Below are 22,457 nucleotides of genomic sequence, written 5' to 3'. Positions count from 1 at the left end.
CAAAATATGGGACAGAAGACTCCGTGTGTGTTTACAAAGTAATGGCAATCATGTAGAGTATGTTTTGTAAACACAGTCACATTTTGCTATAAAGTGTTAATTTCCCCTATATATGGAGACTTTTGGGGACATCCTGTATTACAGTATGGTATTTCCTTACTGTACTGGCTATGTGTAAAGTGCATGTGCCAGCAATCTAGGTTTTATTTCTGAGCAAGGGTGTATTTCTTGCATAGTAGGGAGTAGTTCTTGTGTGCACTATTCAGCATTTATTTTAGTTTAATTGGGAAACAGTAGTAGCCAACATTTATTGCCCAATATATAATTTATACACACCACTTTTGTTTATACAGGTAGTTTGATTTACATGTTACATGCTAGGCTTTGTACTAGATTTGTTAGTGGATTACCAAAGCGAGCTAACTGCTAACTCAGCAGAGGTACCAACAATCACTATACTTCTTTTCAAACTTAAAAAAAAAACTAAAGAAAATATAATTATAAACATTTTATAGCAGTATAAGATGAAACCATGGTTCTCAGTTTTTCTTCCATTTTTCTGTATCAAACAGTAAATGTGAACTAATTGCAGGTAGGAGCTAAAGTTGTGAATGGGGAATTGAAGATACTTTGGACCACATGCACCACAGGATTGGTCTGAGGAATCATTTGAACCAATAGTTTGAATTTGTCACCTTATCATCATACATGATCTGCATAGAATTGAGAAAACTTCAGATCCATTTTGTGCACATGCATAAAAATCGAGGGGTCATGTCACTTTGTCGTTCACTAGTGTGAAAGTAGGACCAGTCTAATTCAGATGTAAAATTAATGGTACTGTCACTACCAAGACCCATTAGAAAAAGTTGCAAAGTGAAACACGATTGGACCACTAATAAAACACATTGCAGAGCAAAAATAACACACGACCTGTGGACTTCTGTGTATATGAATCACTTTATTATTATTTTTGACTGCATGCACACATTTAATGAACTTTTTTAGTGAATACACTGACCACCAAATGTCAGTCTCTTTTTTTTCAGGATTCATCAATAACAGTCATTTGTGTGTCTCAGGAACACACTGTGCTAATGCCTTGCAGGTCACTGCCATAATGTGAATCCAACCAAGATCAAGGCATGGAAAAATAACAAGGACCTAGGGAGAGTGGTGGCTAATGAACATGTGTTTTGACACAGCACCCAAACAAAAGCAATGACGAGACACCTGGGCAGCAGGGAAAATTAGGAAGGTGAAATTTCTAATAGTACTACTGTTATTATATGTGAATGTATGGAGAAGAAAAGAGAACATCTGATATCAAAATATAAAATAGATGCAAATGTAAAAAAAAAAAAAAATCTGCATGATAAAAAAGAATAAGGTTAAAAAAAATCTATTTGCTTGTTTATTTGCTTTTTGTCCAGTGGTCAACTAGCATTCAGATCAACAGATTCTCACACCATCAGCCACACCCACTAATGATATTTCTGTTAATACTGCTTTAAAAAATGCTACTTTAGTTTTCTAAGATTGGATCTGGGTTAGGAATGAAACATAGAAATTTTAATACTAAGGTCACACAATGAATGTCTCTGTGTGGTTTTGATCTGATGTGATCTGGTTGGCTGGAATGTTTACACCTCCACAGCTGCTTTCACACAGCTGAAGTCTAACAAGCTTCCACACCAAATGGTTCAATTGTTGCTGCTGCAGAGAAAATAAGGTTCATACGTCTGATATCACATTTACACTTTATTAAAAAAAAGTTATGAATGAGAACTTTCCAAAAGAGAATGTGATTGGGCTTAGGAACTCATGAATCATCTTGACATAAATTACATGATGGCAAGTTTTTTTCTCTGAAGAAGCTCAATATCCCAGATTATAAACTTCAAGATTCTGTAGCTCCTGTCCAGCTAAATGATATGTAAGTAATAAAGCATCCTTAAGTGTTTTACCCCTCTTATGTAATACTTTCTTATGTAAAAAAAAAAATATTTTCAATTACACTACTATCAGAGCTATGCTGTAAAAGTTAATTAACAACTTCTGACCAATTAGATTGGAGAATTTACCAGCATTATAGTACAACAAAAGATACCAGACACTCTGTGAGCTGTGGGTGGAACCTTTGAGGCCGAGACCTCAGGCTCTTTAGCACTAAGGACTCTTTCACGCCTACATTATTAGTCCGAATCAGAATGAAAACTATACTTTTGGTTCACTTGTTATTTGGTTTGGCTTGTTTTCTCACTGAATATAATTTAACAAACCCCAAAGCAATAAAGTATTAGCCAATGATCATCTAGGACTGAAAACTCATGCTTAGAACCTCAATATGACAAAGTAACAAAACTCTGTGAAGTGCATGTAGAACAATTATAAAGAATCACTTGAACACAGAGATCATGTACTGTAGCCACAATAAATACCCATCCATCCATCCATATATCCATCTATCCATTTTCTGTACTGCTTATTCTACACAGGGTCGTGGGACACTACACACTACCAACAATTTAAAGATGCAAATCAACCTACAGAACATATCTTTGGACTGGGGGAGGAAACCGGAGAACCCAGAGGAAACTCAAGAAGCACAGGGAGATCATGCAAACTCCATATACACAAGATGGAAGCGGGAATCAACACACACACACACAAACTATATTTATTACTAGATAATTATAGAACGTACAAGTATAAAACAATTTTTGTATTGCATCTACTGTTTATTTGTCTCTTTTTGTTCGTCAGTCCCAATCTCACGTAACATCACATTTCTCCAGCACTTAGCTCCATCCTCTGGCTCAGTTTACACCTTGCGTCTCAGTTTATCAGCTCACATCTACAGATAAATGTCGTCCGCATCCAAGTATGCACGGCATGTTTGGTTCCTTTCCTGTATTTGGGCTGATTCAGAATCGAATCACTTTCTCACTGCAATCGAACTGCACTAGAGTTTGTTTGGAACCCTACTGAGACTGCCTCATGGAGATGATCTTGGACCAGTTGTTTTGGTCCGCACCTGAGTTCAATTGCTGTGTTCTCATCTACGCAATTGAACTGCACCAAAGAGGAAAACACATTAGGGTTTCATTTTAAACAGACAGAAAACTGTACCTAAGAGTGTATCTTCATGTTCAAAAATTGGTGGTGGCTGTTGCTTGAGATTTTATATATTGTTAAGTTTTTAACCCTGAATTTGAAGGGCTTTTGTGTATGTTTCATTACTGCTTTACTGGAATAAGAGCTTTTGATTGTTTTTTCTTCTTACAATGTCCATGCAATGAAACCAGATACTGTAGAAGAGCACTGCAAACAAAGATTAACCTTGTTTCTTTCTGCTGGAATATATTATAAAAAAATACTTTCATCACTGTGTTTGGAAAAATGCGAAAGGTCATTACTGACATATAGGGCTGCAACATCTAATCAATAATAATCAATAATTAAAATAATGGACAGTGAATTTCATTATGGGTCTGTGACATCACTGTGGATTAACCCCTCATCAGTGACGTCACTTCACAATGGTGAAAAATGCATTTCTATGAATAAAACACATCTGAAAAACAGCGGAGGTCACAGAGTGAGCTGCTGTGGGAAAACTGCATGATCCAGGTCATTCAAAACATAAGAGTGTTTTATATTAAGCGCTTCAAACAAGCTCGTAAGTGTATTAACGTGGCTTGTTGTGTCAGATGCTGCGACAGATGCGTGTGCTGTTTAATGTGTTCCAGACATGTTTTCTTCAGTGCAGAAATGACATTTTTACGTTTATAACCTTAATCTATAAATGTTAGAAATTCATGCCAGTATTTCCATTTGACATAAAGTCTCGTCCTGACAGCGAGTGAGTCTCCAATAAACTTCACTGAATGAGCACGAGTCCACGCATGCGCGTCAATCAAACAGCGCGTGATAGAAAGGAAGCGCAACAAGTCATTTTGATCAAATATGATGTTTGATGCTATATTTAGAAACAAAAGTAATTGTGTTTTTAATGACAGCAGTAACTGTTACCTGTAGTAACCTGGCTTTTCTTTGGGCTATCTACTCTAGTTTTCTTTGTTCTTGTAGAGTTCAGATTTATCGATATTAAAATATGTTTTGATCATAATTATTACAGTTTTATACCTAAAGTCTGCTTCATAGGGAGTTACATAGATACATAACCAGAACAGTGATATGTCCTGCCAAGCAGTTGAGATTTTCTGCCTAGTTTGCTGGCATGTTATTAAGTTAAGTTGTTATTAAGGAGCAAATTACGGAAGCCCTAAGAGGCCATGCATTATTATTATTATATTTTCTTTGTTTAATTGTGTTCACAACTTCATTTTCTTGTGATCTCGACATAACAAAAGTTGTTTTCGTGTGATTATGGTGTAATTTTTCTGTGTGCTCCCCATAACAACACTGTTCTGGAGGCGGCAAAAGCTTAGCGTGATCCTGCAGCATCGTGGATGAACAAATTTGTTTTTACTTTGATCAGGGATTCACTCAAGCTGAAATAGCTCTATGTGTCAGTGACTGACAACGTCCACATTAGTGTCCGAGACTTGGGAAGGGCACACCCCGAGTCCATCTCTACAGAGGACAATTATAAAATTTATGACATCGATGGCAAAGACACCAACATGCCTGCAACACCAGTCCCGTTCACAAGACATGAGATTCTCTCATGATAAAATTACGTTGTGAGAAAACAGCTTTTTTCACAAGATCATGAGAAAATTACGTCGAAATCATGAGAAAACAAATTTTTGTATGTCTAGATCATGAGAAAATTAAGTCAAGATCACAAGAAAAAAAGAAAGAAAACAATGCATGGTTGTTTAGGGTTTCCGTAGCAAATGACTTGTGTCTCCAACTGAACAGCAGATATACTTTATAAAACATCTTGTTTTAAGACCCATCCACTAATGTACTGAAATGCATTAAAAGACAGAAGCACAGAAGGAATACTGGAAGCAGACAACTCCGTCATCAAAATCTAAATCTATTATATAGATACTATTATATAGACTTGTCACTAGAAAACATCATAACACTTTTATCACTTTCATTTCAGAGCATAGGTCATGGTTGAATGGCCTATGATTTGTCCAAAAATTTAGAACATTTTCTTTCACCTACTGAGAATATTTAGTAGTTGTGAACATGAAGTGCCTTTATATAACTATGAACAGTTCTAACTAAGTTAAGCATTTAACTTGAAATGTTAAAACAATATGACAGGTGGAGGCTTTGCACTTAGAGGTTTTAGGTGGCCATTATCCTAAACAGTTTTGTTTTATTATCTATTACAAATAGACATAAATCATTTTTGCATACTGATAGATAATTTGAAAGGAAATATAAAATGTTGTTGGAGGTTGGAGCTATCCATGTCTATTAGCATTGTAGCATATCCAATAATGGCGAAGCTTTTGCCCTGCTGTGCTCTGATTGTTTAGGGCTGCACGTAGGGCCTTCTGTTGATATACATCTTCAATTCAATTTGTAGCTTGACAGCTCCCTGCTTTCTCCACACACCAGGTGCTGACTGCTAATATTTACAGAGGTAAAGCACTCACTAGCTCACCGCCAATTCATCTCAATTGTAGAGCTCTATTTGAAGGAATCAGATGTGTTACAGTTCCGTCTCATCCCGTTTTATCCTTCAATCAAAAGTTGGATTTGTGAGGAATCAAAGCAAAGAAATGCCATGGGATAAACTTACAACACCTATATTTATAACATGCTTTCAACAGGGCTTGTCTTTGTGGCAAATCCATGGCTTCAGAGTTCAACAATGTCAAACCAATATCCAAGTTCATTTTTCTTTAATTTTTTCCCTAATCTCTTTTTTTTTTTTTTTTTTTTTTTACACAATATGACAATGTGAATATCAAAGGGCACCATTTTTCAAAGGGATCCTAATACTTTATTTGAATAGCAGCTATAGCTATAAACCATTATAACACATCCCTAAGCACTGGAATAATAACCATTTATAAAGCATTAAAAAATTACGCAAAGCACATAAAACCTGTCAGGTAACATTAGAAGTCTTTATGTATTTTAACTCAAGCGTCTTCAGTTTGCCAGACACTACTGGAACTTCAAATGGGATCGGGTTCTATGGTCAGATGAAACCAAAATATTGCTTTTTGGCAATAAACACCAGAGGTGGTTTTGGTGCGCACAGAGAGGTAGCCATATGGAAAAGTACCTCATGCCCACGGTTAAATATGATGGTGGCTCTTTAATGTTTTGGGGCTGTTTTTCTGCCAGTGGACCTGGACATTTTGTTAGGACACATGGCATCATGGACTCATACTCATAATATCATCCATCCATCTTCTACACCGCTTATCCTTTTCACGGGTAACCTGGAGCCAATCCCAGGGAGCATCGGGCACAAGGCGGGGTACACCCTGGACAGGGTGCCAATCCATCGCAGGGCACACAATCACCCATTCATACTCTACAGACACTTTGGACATGCCAATCAACCTACCATGCATGTCTTTGGACTGGGGGAGGAAACCGGAAACCGGAGTACCCGGAGTAAACCGGAGTCTCCCCGCATGGGAGAACATGCAAACTCCGCACACACGGGAATCGAACCCCCGACCCTGGCGGTGTTAGGCGAATGTACTAACCACTAAGCCACCGTGCGACCCCTCATAATATCAACAGATATTAAATGAAACCTGACTGCCTCTGCCAGAAAGCTTAAAATGGGCTATGGTTGGATCTTCCAGCAGGACAATGATCCAAAACATACATCAAAATCAACACAAACATGGTTTACTGACCACAAAATTAAGGTACTGCCATAGTCATCCCAGTCCCCTGACATGAAACTCATAGAAAACCTGTGGAGTGAACTGAAGAGGAGAGTCCACCAACGTGGACCTCAAAATTTGAAGGATCTGGAGAGATTCTGTATGGAGGAATTATCTCAGATCCCTTGCCATGTAAGTCTCAGAGCTGTTATCTTGGCAAAGGGAGGTAACAAAGATATATTTTTGGATAAACCTGTGTTTTGTTTGCAATTGTTTGATATCCATGAGAGTAGAGTTTTTTTGTGATTTTTTTTAACAAAAGATCAAAAGGTTAAACAACAAAGACCATTTTCCCCATGTCTCACAGCCTTCTATGCTCATATTTACCAAGGGTACCAATATAATATGTGGAGAGCAGTATATATATATATATATACTCATGTACCACAGTCCTCAGGGTCATCAAGAAAGAGTGACAAATTAGGCAAGCTCACAAACTGAGTGGCTATACATTGTATTTATTTTTCATTTTTATAGAAGGCATAGTCTTATAGAAGGTGATAGTTATTTCTCGTCATGTCCAGTGTGTTTGTGTGTGTGTGTGTGTGTATGTGTGCGCGTGCACACACTTGATAAAGGGCTAGACTGTCTTCCTGCAAAGATCACATCATATAAGGAGCCAGTTTAAAAAATGCAGTGCTAAATGCAGTCAGTATGCTTACAGATGTGTTAATCCTCACTAGTTAAGCGTGATTTCCTCACACAGTGAACGTCAGGCTTTAATCATGTTGTTGGGTAGATACATGCTGTAACGAAATAAACACAATCCTATTGCATGTATCGGATATATTCTGCTTGTAAGCACATACTTTTCACCTTTGGTTTAACTAGACTTAAAAATGCTATAACTTGTGCTTGAGATGCGTGCAAAAGAGTAACATAGCCTTTAGTTTTCAGAAAAAAAAAAAGTCCACTAAAGTTTGTTTTCTCTTCTCCCTTTCATCTTAAAACAAAGCAAACTCTCTTTTTTCAAAATCTCACAAGGTTTTGACATAAACCTTACATAAATCCTCCACTATTGCTTTCTAAAATACTTATGTAATACTTAAAATGTCTGATGAAGGCCCAGTGTTGGTACCCTACAAACAATGTTGCCATCTTATACCTGTTTTAAAAATAAGTTGCATTAAGGTGAAGTAGTATAGCTTATACACTATAACTCAATATCAGTCCTTAACTTTAAATTCTACAGTTTTAGGGCAGTTACTTGATATTTTTGTAGTATTTCAATATTTATAAACTAAATATAACTCAAGAAATTGGGGTTCCAAACACCACTGCATCAGCAATCCCAAATAACATAAGCAAGTCATGAAATACAAGCCTTTCGGGAATATGTTCCTTATCACCGCAGATTTATTTTCCCAGCCGAGGCTCAGTGTTGACGTTTCCCCTCTGCAGATGATGATCTTTAGTGAGGAGCTGTGTGAGACGCTCTCACACTGACCTCGCCACACAAGTCAGCAGTCATCCCTAAAGACAGCACAGTGCTGCCATGACAGCCAAACCCGTTTCCCAGCAGGCTGAGCTATAGCCTCCGCAAATTAGAGCAGTCATCAAGCTCAGACTGCTGGGCCAGAAGCTAAGACAGAGCTAATGATGGGAGAAGGTGAGAAAGCATACACAACAAAACATAAATTGAAACTCTAGAAATAAAAAAGCAAGAATTTAGCAGAAAAGAAAGAGAAAAAGTATAAATGTTGTCAGGGAATCTACTATAAAGTATGATAAAAAAATAATATAAAAAAAAACAGAATAAAAATTTATTTAAAAAAATTTTGTTTGTAGTTGCCTTAACATAACTACATGACTGATGTTTGCTTATAATTTCTGAAATATTTAGATAGAAGCACATAAGTATGTACAACATTAATATTGTTATAATTCAAAAACTGTGCATACTTTGTGATTTGTGCATGGCCAATTTTTTAAAATGTTGCTGTAGAATTCCTATGCAAAACAAATCATGAAGCTAGGATTTTTTAAATGAGTAAAAGGGCACCAGGAGAGAGAAAAATACTCATAATCTGATGTTCCTGAGCTGCTGTGAGATGCCTTGATGATCCCATAATAGTAATTCACAGTCAGCACTGTGTCAGCGGAGTGTTGGGTCGGAATTCTCATGAAATTTGTACTAGTACATCATATACCAGATTGGATACCTCAATCAGTTTAATGCCTCAGATTTAGGCACAGAAAAAGTCTGATTACACTCTGACACATGATGGCCAGCAGCCAATCCGGAGAGAGAGAGAGTGAGAGAGCGAAAACAAATGGGAGTAAGAGGAAAATTTCCACTATATATATATATATATATATATATATATATATATATATATATATATATATATATATATATATATATATATATATATTTGGAAGCTAGTGAATGGTAGATGATGGTCAGCCAACAATTAGCTAGAGAACTCATGCTAGACATTTATTGGGAGGTGTTGGTGATTTTCACATTCATATTGAACAACACTGCATCAACTGGGCATCCAATCATGACTAGGTCTTAAAGTCTTGTTCTTTATACAATGGCTGCATCCGAAATCACATACTGTGACAGTATGTACTGCATTCGATCAAGTACCGACTCCTCTGCCACTGATGCAGTACTGCTTTTCACCTACTGTATAGTAGGGTAGTAGGGATATTTGGATGCTAGCTAGCCAGTCAGAGTTAGCATGAGGATGCCTCAGGGAAAGCCTGTAAGGTGGTGACTACAGTGTGAAATTAGAGCAGAGCAGCACTTTTCCCTTCAACCAAAGCTAATTATCTAGCTAGCATTAAGTAACTAGTTCATTCTGAACATTATCTCCTGTTTATATTAGCATAGGATGGTTTGTTACACCACAGCAAGACAGCTTTGTCCATATAATGTATATTTCACATATGTATCATACAGTATATGCATTCATATATCTGTGTTAACCATCTTTGCGTATATATATATACACATATGTTTGGAAATAATGCTTGATCATATTTGATATACCTACATAGATGGACATATATCAGATTTTTTTAAATCGGTTTCTAATCCTACAATGCTGCTGAGGGTATTAGAGTGAAGATAAAATGTTAAAGTAACAAAGTTAAGTTATAATTTCAAACTTTCCTTTACTTACTTTACGTTACTGAATTACTGTTGTACAAATAGGTAAACTCTGGAAGATGGCCCTTTAAAAATAGAGTCTGCACTCTACTGCAGACTGAGATAATGAATAGAATAGTGTGAAGTGAGGGAACAGGAGATTGCTTTCTGCCTGACTGCATGTGGTAGGGAAGAACACCAACAGAGTTTTCACAGGAACAACTCAATATTTTGTCATGATTCTCTCTCTCTCTCTCTCTCTCTCTCTCCCCCCCCCCCCCCCCTCTATCTCTATCTCTCTCTCTCTCTCTTACCCACCCTCTCTCTTTTTTGCAAAGACACAAAAATACACACCTGGGCCCACTTTTCCACTCCCAAGTGTGTTCACTGAGAGGATATTCACAGTTACCCAAAATACCACTTGAGCAATGTCTTCAGGATGATATTGGAGTTTAGAAAGATATTAGCACAGCCAGATGGTCTGTAAGCTATTCTACATATCCGTATGCTCATTTTCTTTATTATTACAGTATCGCCCAAACTTTCTGCAGCAACAAAGCCTGATTTATGAAGATCACATATGCCTTATCTGAGTAGGGGCTGGATATGGTCTTTCTTTAACATCAGTAGAAGCAGGAACAGGTGAAACCTTAAATATAAGGTAAGAATATGAGAAAAACTAAATAAAGCATAATAACTATAACATATGAGTGTCAGCAGAAAAAAAAAAAGATTTAGTGTTCAAGATATTTTTGTATTTTATTAAATATTAAACCTTATTAAATAATAGACCATGTTTCTAATATTTTCAGAAGCTATTCTGGTATTTCTGATACAATAGTGAAAGCCAAATTCTTTCCTATAAGTTGCACAGTGATGTACTTACTTGTATTAAATAATTTATGCATTATTTTAAAGATTTTAATGCTTAAATCTTCATACAGTTTACTGCTCTTTATTGTATTTTCTATGTATAGAAACAATTTGCGAAAGCTATAGTACTCAAGTCCACTCTCAACATTTTCTCTATATTGACTTGGATTTGTGTTAGACTTATTGACATTTATGCTTGGACTTGTCTTGGTCTTGTTAAATAGGGTCTTGGTCTTGAGCGAAAGTTTTATAAAAACTAGTTTTTGTGTTGTCTTTTCTTTTCACATGCTCAACATTTGCCAAAAAAGTACTTCCTTCTTCTAGAAAATAAAGTCTAATCACTGGCCTGAAGCAGGAAGGAAGCTAAATAGTTGAAGTAAAGACTTGGCCTCAAAAGGATTTAATGGTTTTCTGTCCTAATCTTTACATGGTTGCACTTAGATTCTAATTTGTACTCAGGGCTATGCAGTGCAGTCACGACTGCATACACTATGTATAGCAGAATCATAATGTTAGGGCAAAACATATCTATTTGATTTCAAAAGCTGTACTACCGAGAAGAAAACACAAATATGCAAACATTCTGACAATATGCTCAGGCTAGCCATAGTATGCAGTCCAAGATTAAATGTCAAAGCAAATTGGAGTGACATTTTCATTCATAGGTAGAAAGGCTGTTAGTTGTATACTGCAATTAATTTAAAAACAACCAGAATAGTGACACAGGTCTAGCAGCAACCAGAGATGTGTTTAAATAAGTTTAATTCATATTATATAATTACAAGGAGGTGTTTAATTTCAAATAAGTAATTTTTTCACCATTAAAATATATTCATATATATATATATATATATATATATATATATATATATATATATATATATATATATATTTTCCAATTCATTAATGGAATCTGTACATAAGTTTGACAATTCTAATTGAATCCTATTATATTATCAGCTATACTCATAGATTAAGAATGCTAGTCCTTTAGGCCTAGATACACTTTTTTAACTTTTTTAAGGCCCAGATTCCATTTTTAACCTCTGCATTTGCATTGTTCATTCTCACGAGCAAGACACATTACCTACGCTATGGAACAACAATCAGACACATACTTCAGCTTGTACCATGCAAATGATCTGATGGGCCAAACAGCTACACACAGAGAAGCAGATGGCAGGCACTTGACAAAAGAGTTAAACGGCTGATGGAATTTACACATAATCGATTTTAGAAGTGCAGAAAAACATTACTAATCTGCCTTATAGGGTTTTTGGTCAGTTTTATTCTGAACCATTCTGTTCTGCTTTTTTTTCTCTCAACGGAAAATGCCTACTCGTTTTGCAAGTGTTTTACAAAAAAGTATAGTCGAAATATGATCATACTCTAGTACTGTGCCATAACGGAATATGATCATACTCTAGTACTGTGCCTTAAAGGATTGGGTGTATTTGGTGAACTTGGGAACATATGGAAACGTATTCAGCATACTGTGCTGCAAACTAAAAAATATGAATTTGCAAGTGCACATACTGTACACACACAGATGTATGAGGCTCTTGTTACACATAGAACCGACTTCCCGTCAGTAACCTAAATCATCTATTCCCCCAGACATTAACTATATCTACTAGAGGTGCGTTGATACATCCTGACACGATGCAAAAATGTGATGATGTGTATTGTGGAAATGTGCAATTCACATCATGCAAATCAGCATTATATTTATTATTCATGAATGCAGTTGCACTGTTTGAACACCAGAGACCCCAATCTGCGAAACCCATGGAGAGATATATATATAGAGAGAGCATATAATGGATATAGAGAGCATGCTGGTCACTTGATCGCAGTCTTTCAGGGACAGCCTGCGAGATCTGCATTTGTCTGATAGCCTGATAGCCTGATAGCTCCAGATTGCAAGGACCAACACACATTATACTTTATATGCTTACACAAACGCATTATAATGGTTAAAAAGAGTTCATCAATAGCTTTCAAAGAACAACAAAGGTCCCGGAAACCGGCCATTTTAACTGACTTTGGAGCTCTATTTTTCTACAGAGCTCAATAGGTTTCAGTAAATCATGTACCCAGGGCAGACACTTTGTATTCTTAATCAAATCTTTTGAGAGCTAATATAGATTATGATATGGTGAACATGTAGCACATTTTGTTTACAATATTAAATATCTGTTATTTTTATACAGACGAAAATGCATATTGTTTTGCGTTGTTTATGATTCAGAAGTAAAAATTTCAGTCTTTTCGATCATATAATTTGTTTTCTTCATGGATCATTACAGCCACTTGACAAGAAAGCATAGCATCACGTGAGAGCTAAACTTAATGGTTGATTAGGTCTGTGGGTGAACTTAAAGTGTCCTCCTCAGATGCTTAGAGGACAGTTGAGTACCCATCATAAATGCTGATTGGGTGGATGTTTTTCCTCACTGGACACTACATTGTGCAATACACTAATAGAACAATGCTGTTTCCATATTGAATTTGACAATTTGGTATAGACTACAAGAGAGTAAAAAAATAAAGAAAAATACAATAAACTACATAAATAAATAAAAAATAAAAAGCTTCTGAAACTAACATCTGTGTCGTCATAGCTAGTTACTGTCCTGATCAGGGATTAGAAACGATTTATTTGTTTTCCATTTTCGTTCATTCCGAAAAAACAGTTAGAACAAAATAACATAACAGTTAATAATGTTCTTTATATATGGTCAAAGTTATTCGGCTATTAGTCACCCTCTAAGCACTAATGTTTGTTAAAAGCTCACCTTTGCAGTCTTGTACATAAATTAAAGCATGTTTTTTTTTAAATATGATGCTGCAGAGTACCATCCTAATTGCCAGATATTACATCAGAGCATCTTTCACCTTCGCAATGTAATTTGTGGTTTGTAGAGTTGTAGGAAAAATTACTTTCTACACAGATTTTCCTGTAGCCAAGTGTGCAGGAAGTGATTAATTCTGGACAGGAATTTAGGCCTATTGTGGAAAAAAGTTTAGGTTTAGCTGTGCTTTCTTGAAATTACACTGAAACTGAAAAATAATGTCATTAACAGTTAAGCACTTTTTAAAATATTGTTTTTATTCTGGAACAATTTTGAGTGATTTTGTTCAATGAACATTTTCATTAATTTTAGGTTTTTGTTTTCATTCCATGTAATGTTAATAATTTCAAGCCACAATTATAACATACAAGTATATATTGGAGAAAAAATAAAGCCCTGTAAGCCATATGGTTACATCTGTTTGGCTGAAAATGATTAATGCCCAATGCACATATTGAAGATTTCTTTATGTTGTTTACAACATTGGAATTGTTTGTCACCCTCTCTATTTATACTGTAGTAAATGTATAAATTGTGGCAGTAATTTGATTCAGAAATGTGTTTCAGAGACCATGTGGATTTAAGTTGGTCATGTAAAATGTGTTTAATTACAGTATTCCTCAGGGCATGTTTGGTATCAATCTAATCCATATTTCATGGTGAGCAATGTGGCGACATCATAAATATCATATAGGTTTAGGAAACATTTACAGTATATGTTGCAATGTGTGTTCTTTCTTCCCATACGCACACACCCACACCCATACATGTGCATTCTGGCACCACCTGATCTGAATCGGAGACCTTTTGCCTTTGTTCCCATCGACGCATTCTCAGGAATTTATTAACATACTGTTCCTTATGGTGAGCTATCTAGCTGGGGGTCCATCCTGCCATAAAACATATTGTGTCTCTATCATTTGGTACTCTGGTCATTGATACACTTCAAAGAAGCTCAGGGGTATATTATTACAATACAGATTGCAGCCTTGACCATCAGGGGCTTTTACTATCAGAGATGCTTTAACACCACGCATCCTATGTCTTTGTTTCTGTTTTCTGTAGATCATTCATTTGTGTTTTGCACAATAAACCCATTCATTACTCCAAATACTCTGTAGTTCTTCTGTATGAATGTATGTAAAAGTAAAAGTGCATGACTTGCATGATTTTTATGCTTATTAGAAATTGTTTCCTAAGCTAAACTTTTAGTATGTTAGACACATTTGAAAGCGACCTCTGACAAGCTAATATAAAAGTCTAATACTTGCCAGTTTAAATAAAACCTCTGACAAGTACAGTATATAGGAAAGGCCTAGGCTTGCACGTCGATATAAACCTCTGATCTGACAAAATAATAGTTTATTACAGGCTATTTAAAAGCCTCTGTTGTAGGAACCATATTTTATAGGCTTAGCATGAAACTGTTTTAGATTAAATATAATCTGAACACTGAGATATTTCACATCTAGCAGTAACTAGAAGATCATTCTTTGGAGTCAGATAAATAAGTTAGCAGTTAATATCAATTGGAGTCTTATAATTAATTAAATGTATTGAAGTCAGATATTTAAATCATAAAGCAAAAGCACGCATTTAACCTTCGACTGCACCTATTTCCGTCTTTGGTTATAGGAGACCAGCGGGCTAAGTTAACATAAGAACCCTACAATACATATTATACAAAATAACAGTAAAACTATTTAATATATTTTCAAAAGTTTTCTCTTTTTCCTCCATTCTCATTGATTTTGATCCAGTTTTAAACCCTCTAATACCTCTAATGTAATACCTAATTATACCTAATATCATTATCATTAACATCATTATATCTAACATAGTATTATTTATCACATCATATGATTAAATGACAGTGTTTTGTCCTTAACCCCTTTAGCCATGTTATAACTAGGAGTGATATAGTAAGATGATACAATTTTGATTCTAAAAGCAATGATTTGATATTTCACTATAACTCTTATAATATTATTTAGTAGCCTCCGATCAATAGGTGACCAACTTTGTTCAGAATCTGGGGTAGGCATACCATTAATTCACATAAAGAAGGACTATTTTCAAATTGTCAGAGTTATAGGCAAAGCACGTGGCCTGCTGCCATTATAATCAAGAATGATCAATTTATTATTGTTGGCTCAATTCATTTCAGTCATTGGCTGGTAAATAGATGCATCGATCCAAATCATCTGATCCTTGCACCCCTAGTTATAACTTTGCTGAAGGTCACAGTTTAATAGTTATTTCAGTTCTCTTCATCAGTTTGTGTTATAATAGCAGCACATGACCTTGCTGTCGAATATGTTTGTCTTGATGGAACTGTCAACATGATGATTGCAGTTTGTCGATGGGGAATGTGCCAGCTTAACTGTCCTCACTGTCTGTTTAAGTAAACATGCACATGACTGTATGTATTTCATTTGGGAAATCTGACCGAATAACCTGCTTGTTTAATAGAGTGTTTTTGGAACTATTATTAGAAATGAGGAAAAAATTAAGACGGGGCAAACATGGTTTTCAGCAAATTAGAATTCAGAAAAAAAGTTATATACTTACTATACTGACAGTTTCTTCCCATGTATTCGCCTGGGCATTCACAGGAATAGTTGGCCACCAAATCCGTACAGATTCCTCCATTTTTACATGGATCCCTTTCACATTCATTGACATCTGCAAAACACATATGCACGATGAATTAGCCACAGAGGTAATTAGTGACCCATCTCATTTAAATGCACTAGTGGTGCTTGTTTATCGAGTTTGCTCTGTTTGTTATTTGATATTTGCCTCTACCCAGATTGCTCAAGTGAAAGAGGTAAACACCATCTGTAATTAATCAAATTAACTTAAGACAATAGGACCAGTAAATGTGAAACATTTTAAGTGGAGTCACAGAAAAAAAAATACATTAGACAGTAAGGAAACGAAAAGAAAACAAGGGGAAAATAACAATGATGCAAATTAAGGTTTTCTCCTATTTCCTAATTATGCCCAGAAATTTGGGCTGCTGAAAATATTCAAATAAAAATGGCAAAAATGCCACTGAGTAAACAAATGCCAAAAGGTTTTCCACTACTGGTTTGATACACCAACTGAAGGCATGACCTCACAGTCAATACACAGTACATACCACATATGATAGTTTTATATCTTGTGAATATAAAATTCAGATTTTATATATATATATATATATATATATATATATATATATATATATATATATATATATATATATATATATTTTTTTTTTTTTTTTTTTTTTTTTTCCTTCAGCATACACACTATATGGCCAAAAGTTTGTGGACCATCACACCCACATGTGCTTTTTGAGCAACCCATTCCAGATATCTGCTTTAGTTATAATGCTGTTAAAACTCCACTCTTCTAGGAAGGCTTTCCACTAGATTTTGGAGTGTGGCTGTGGGGATTTTTTCATTCAGCCACAAGAGCATTAGTTAGGTCAGGTACTGATGTTGGGCGAGGAAGCCTGGGGAAATCGGCATTGCAATTCATCCCAATGTTGTTCAGTAGGGTTGAGATCAGGGCTCTGTGCAGGATACTCCTGTTCTTCCACAACAACCTCGGCAAACCATGTTTTCATGGAGCTCGCTTTTTTCACAGGAAAATTATTATGCTGGAAGCATTTTAGGCCAATTACTTCCAGTGAAAGGAAATTCTAATACAATAGTAGGGCTGGAACTAATGATTATTTTCATCGATTAGTTGGCTGATTATTTTTTTGATTAATCAAATAAAATCCACAAAGTGGGTGTCCAATTATATAAGACTGAAAAGGACCCAATACACACACCAGAATATATATTATTAATTTAGAACTGTAGTTTAATTCAGTGCTTTTTGTGCATCCATAAAAATAATGCATAAATACTATTATATAATATAAACTTATATATATATATATATATATATATATATATATATATATATATATAAAATATAGACTATAAGTTTATATTATATAATAGTATTTATGCATTATTTTTATGGATGCACAAAAAGCACTGAATTAAACTACAGTCCTAAATTAATAACAAAAACTCACTTTCACTGCACTTTGTGGTTTGTTACTCACTGCCTTTAGGCATATTGTTTTACTTGTGTTTACTTTTGATCATAGTGTTTTAATTAGACATTACAGATCTTACTCACGCACCCACTGTGTATCACTGCGTCTACACAGTGAGTGAGGAGAAAATACAGCATATAATGACAATAAATTTAAATTAAACTAAACCTTTTAAGCAACTTGCACGAGTTTCACCAACCCATTGCACACAGTTGAGCATTTGGGATATAAACATAAGTTTGTGCTCGTTCATCACTGTCATGTGTCCCTGCTACACATGTTCCGCTTTGTAAAGTTTGTAGGTTACAATCTTTCTCACTATGTTTAATATAAAATGCTCCCCTGCCTTAGAAGACTCTGAGGTCACAGACTTTCTTCCGCTGTCACTTGACGATTACTCCACCATCTGATGGTGACTGAGGTCATATTGGGAATAAAAGGTAACGTTGACAAACAGTAAACTGAAGAAAGTCATTGTCGTTGACTCTGAGTATCTGCTAAAGCTAGTGGCATCACATTACGTGTGTATGATGTCATGTGCTGCTGACTGGGAAACAGCTTATACTTCTGGTTAGTAAAAAAACCGCTAGTGTTCCATTGAGACGATATTACCTTTCTAAAATTCATATACTAGACAGTAGAGTACATAATGCATAGTGTAAGTGTATAGTATGTCATCTGGGACACAACTTTAGTATTTACTCTCTGATGCGTGTTTTCGGAACAGAAGAAACGTAATGAGTAAATGTGCCCTGTGCTGCATGCAGACCAACTAATCAATAGAGATTTGTTGACAATGATTTTCATAATCGATTATTATCGATTTTATCGATTAGTTGTTGTAGCTCTATACAATAGCATACAATGACAGTCTATACACTATACTTACTCCACATACTTTTGGCCACATAGTGTATAATTTACCTTGTTTATTACAGTATATATTAATTTAAGTCCATTTCTTCTTCTTGTCTTCCTTATAAATTGTCCACTGTATTTAACAATATCTGTGAATGTTCTATGGATTGATGAGTCGAAAATGGAACTGTTTGGAAGACAGTGGTCCCGTTGCATCTGGCGTAAACCAAACACCAAATTCCACAAAATTTACGATCATCATGGTGGTGGAGATGTGATGGTGTGGGGATGCTTTGCTGCTTCAGGGCCTGGCCAACTTGCAAAAGTTGAGGGAAACATGAATTCTACTCTCTCCCAGAAAATCCTAAAAGAGAATGTCTGGTCTTCAGTCCGTGAGTTGAAACTGAAGCGCAATTGGATCACACAGCAAAACAATGATCCAAAGTATATGAGTAATTCCTAGTCCTAGAAGTAAGTAAAGACTGATCTCCAGATATAAGAAGCATTTGGTTGCAGTTAATGTTTTATGTTGTATTTTGTTTGAAGATATAAAACTATTTAGTATGAGATATACACAAAAAGAGAAGAAATACTTTTTTACAGCCCTGTACATAGATACAAGTCTATTGTCTAGTATTTCACATGACCACTCACTGAGACACATTCCTGGATGTGTAAGACTCTACCTTGCAAATAAAATAGATTCTGATTCTGATAATGTCCCACCGAAGAGACTTTGTTTCATTGTTGTGTAGTTTTTAGTTAATTAGTAAATGCTTTTAATTCATTTACTTTCCAAAAGCATACGAGTTAAAAGAATATAAATTGGTAGATTTTATGCAAAAAGTAGAAAAAAAAAATTCTCAGCACCTAGAACTAAAAACCTAAACGAGTTCAGTTGTAACATTACATATATAGATACAATATACAGATCATTAAATCAATAAATTACTTTTCCCATTAAGAATCTTAATATGAACCTGTTTAAGTTCCACATCAGTGTTCTAAATCTCCTGCCCATGGGAAGCTCCTGGGACTCGGTGTACAAAACATGAGCAGGTTCAAAAATAATTCTGTTTGTTGCATTACAGGCAGCTCATAAATCAACTAAAATTAACTCTGAAGTCTTACAAGCTGTCTTAACAAGAATAGCTAGTCTAGTTTCTGTTAGAAGTGGACAGTGAGGAGAATGAGGACAATGCAATACAGTACAATAACTACAGAGCAGAAATTTGCCTAAAGGCAGGGGATACATTCGTGAACTGAAGTCTCTGCGATCTCAGTAGGAGCTAAAGAAAGCCAGTTGTGGATCAGTCTGGTCATAAAACAAATGCTAGCACTAGCACACATCATAAACTGCTGTTTTAATATCTGAAGTAATCTTTTGCCCTTTCACTTTGTCATTGCAAGTCTGATGTCACCAGGCATCATGTATGATCATATATGATCTGCAGTGAGTGACAAAGAGAGAGACTGACAGAGATAGAGAGGAAGAGATGACGAAGCATAAAATGAACAGAATCAGAGTGAAGGGCAGCTATATCAGCACAAGACTGTAATAAACGGCCTGAGTGAAGAGAAAATATGAGAAAATAGAATGAACAGGAGAAGAGGGCATGAAAAATATTTCTCACCCTCCAGTCAGGCTGAAGTATGTAACCATTATCTCAACTATGATCTGTGCTTGTGGAGCATTGCAATTCCTACTCATACTAGGATTTTCTAAACCATGGTACAAATGAACCTGATCAAAAGCCTATTCCCCTTTGTTTAGGCTGAGTGGCAATGAAGGGCAAAAGGAGCAACAACCATGCAGTGGTCTCAACAGGAGGCCTGAGGAAATGCTGATCCAGAGAGAAGCCCACCAAGAAAACGTTAACAGGTTTATTACTTAGAGATATTATGAAAGCTGCACAATGCACAGCATGTAACTGGATAATGATAAAATGTGTTTGCTGCAAAAGCAGGAAAGTAAAATGCCCTCCATCATATAATATGCTGTATCCATAAGAGGAAAAATCCACCCTGAACAAATTAATCTGTGATCTTCAGTAGTGTACAAGATTTACTTTGTAATGAAATTCTGAGCTGACCTATTGAGTTTAAAAGTCTTTCATTGACACATTGGTCTATTTTCACATTGCACAATAGTTTTATACATTACCCACATTGCCATTTGACTACCTGCTGACAGAACTGCCACTCTGTTTTCTCTTCATTCATACACTCTGCTCAAACAGATAGAATCCAAAGCTTCAACTTGCTAATAATGCCTAACAGCAAAACCTGACCATTATCCTTTATGTTTGACATTGTTGACTATTAAACACCATTGTAATTATGAAACGACCAGAAATCTTACAAGAATAACAGAAATACAAACAAACCTACAAATTGGCACTACATCACAAATATTTCAGTATAAACACATTATAGGATTATAATGGATTATAATGTCCGTGTTGCATGTTTAAAAACAAACAAAAATTAGCATTAAAATATAGATTTTAACTATTTCATCAAAAAACATTCAGTCAATATTCAAATACAAACAAATTCAAAATAATAGACACAACCCTTACCTGAATGAACTACTGTATAATGAACTATGATAAGAATGCTTCTACACTAGCATTTGGGATCATTTCTTGTTTGGAATACCTGTTTATTTCTGATCTATGGATGAATTTATATGCATTTTGCGTCTCTCTTTTTTTCTATCTTTTGAAATATTCATAAAAATCTAGACTCTGTGTGTTTCCAATACTAGATATTTAAATTTACTATAAAAAAAAAAATAATAATAATAATAAAAAAATTGGAAAAGACTGTTTTAGAGGTTTTATTCTGAAATGTTACAGACCTAGAGTTTTGTACAGTTCTGGCTAGCTGTCACAGGTTGTTCTTTAATCTGAAATTGCTGAATTTTTTGGTGTTAAACTCAGAAGCCACAGCTTACTACATGCCATTGTGGCTTTACCCACATCATACATCAAAATCTCAATTTTTCATGTGTGAACTCCACAGGCTGGGATAAAATATCTGTAAAATTCAGAATGTTGTTTAGTGTAGTTCATGGCCTGACACACCCAAATGCATTAATCAGTCTGAGTTGTACACAGCCTTGTGATGCATGAACATGGATAAACCATGGATGCATATACAACAGTCCTTGACATCACTTTGAGAGCCAAAACTGAGTATTATAAATTTAACATTCCTACATTCTACAGAACACATTATAAAATTCTCAAATCCTATACAGAACAATCCTAATTACATAGTTCATATGTGTTTATCTAAACTCAATTCAGTTTATTCAGTACTGGAGATTTTGCAGTGTTTAAATTACATTATGCCCAAATCATATGTTTTTTGTTTATATATATTTGTAATATACTCAGCAAAAAAGAAATGTCCTCTCACATTCAACAGTTTTTATTTCCAGCAAATTTCTTAACATGTGTAAATATTTGTATTAACATAAAAAGATTCAATAACTGAGACATAAACTGAACAAGTTTCACAGACATTTGACGAACAGAAATGGAACAATGTGTCCCTGAACAAAGGGGGGGTTGATATCAAAAGTAACAGTACAATGCATCTCATCCTCATGGACTGCACCAGATTTGTCAGTTCTTGCTGTGAGATGTTACCCCACTCTTCCGCCAAGACATTTGCAAGTTCTCGATCATGTCTGGGGACACACGTGGTTACATGTGGTTTGCCACTGTAAGGACGATCAGCTGTCCTTCCTGTCTCCCTGTAGCACTGTCTTAGGCGTCTTACATTACATACATTGCAGTTTATTGCTCTGGACA

The 22,457-nt window shown here is 35.4% G+C and overlaps 1 protein-coding gene across 3 annotated transcripts in view; it reads right to left on the bottom strand.

Annotated features, from left to right (window-relative positions):
• Positions 1 to 22,457, bottom strand: part of edil3a (EGF-like repeats and discoidin I-like domains 3a) — a 194,137-nt gene that overhangs the window by 57,438 nt on the left and 114,242 nt on the right. For all 3 annotated transcript variants that reach the window (XM_053610232.1, XM_053610233.1, XM_053610234.1), the window contains one exon: positions 16,245 to 16,358. In XM_053610232.1, coding sequence (XP_053466207.1) covers positions 16,245 to 16,358 — 114 coding nt within the window. The remainder of the gene's footprint in view (positions 1 to 16,244; positions 16,359 to 22,457) is intronic.

Source organism: Ictalurus furcatus, chromosome 22, assembly GCF_023375685.1.
Source record: "Ictalurus furcatus strain D&B chromosome 22, Billie_1.0, whole genome shotgun sequence".
Taxonomy (NCBI): domain Eukaryota; kingdom Metazoa; phylum Chordata; class Actinopteri; order Siluriformes; family Ictaluridae; genus Ictalurus; species Ictalurus furcatus.
Note: the sequence above shows the minus strand (reverse complement) of the source record. Positions and strands in the feature narration are given on the sequence as shown.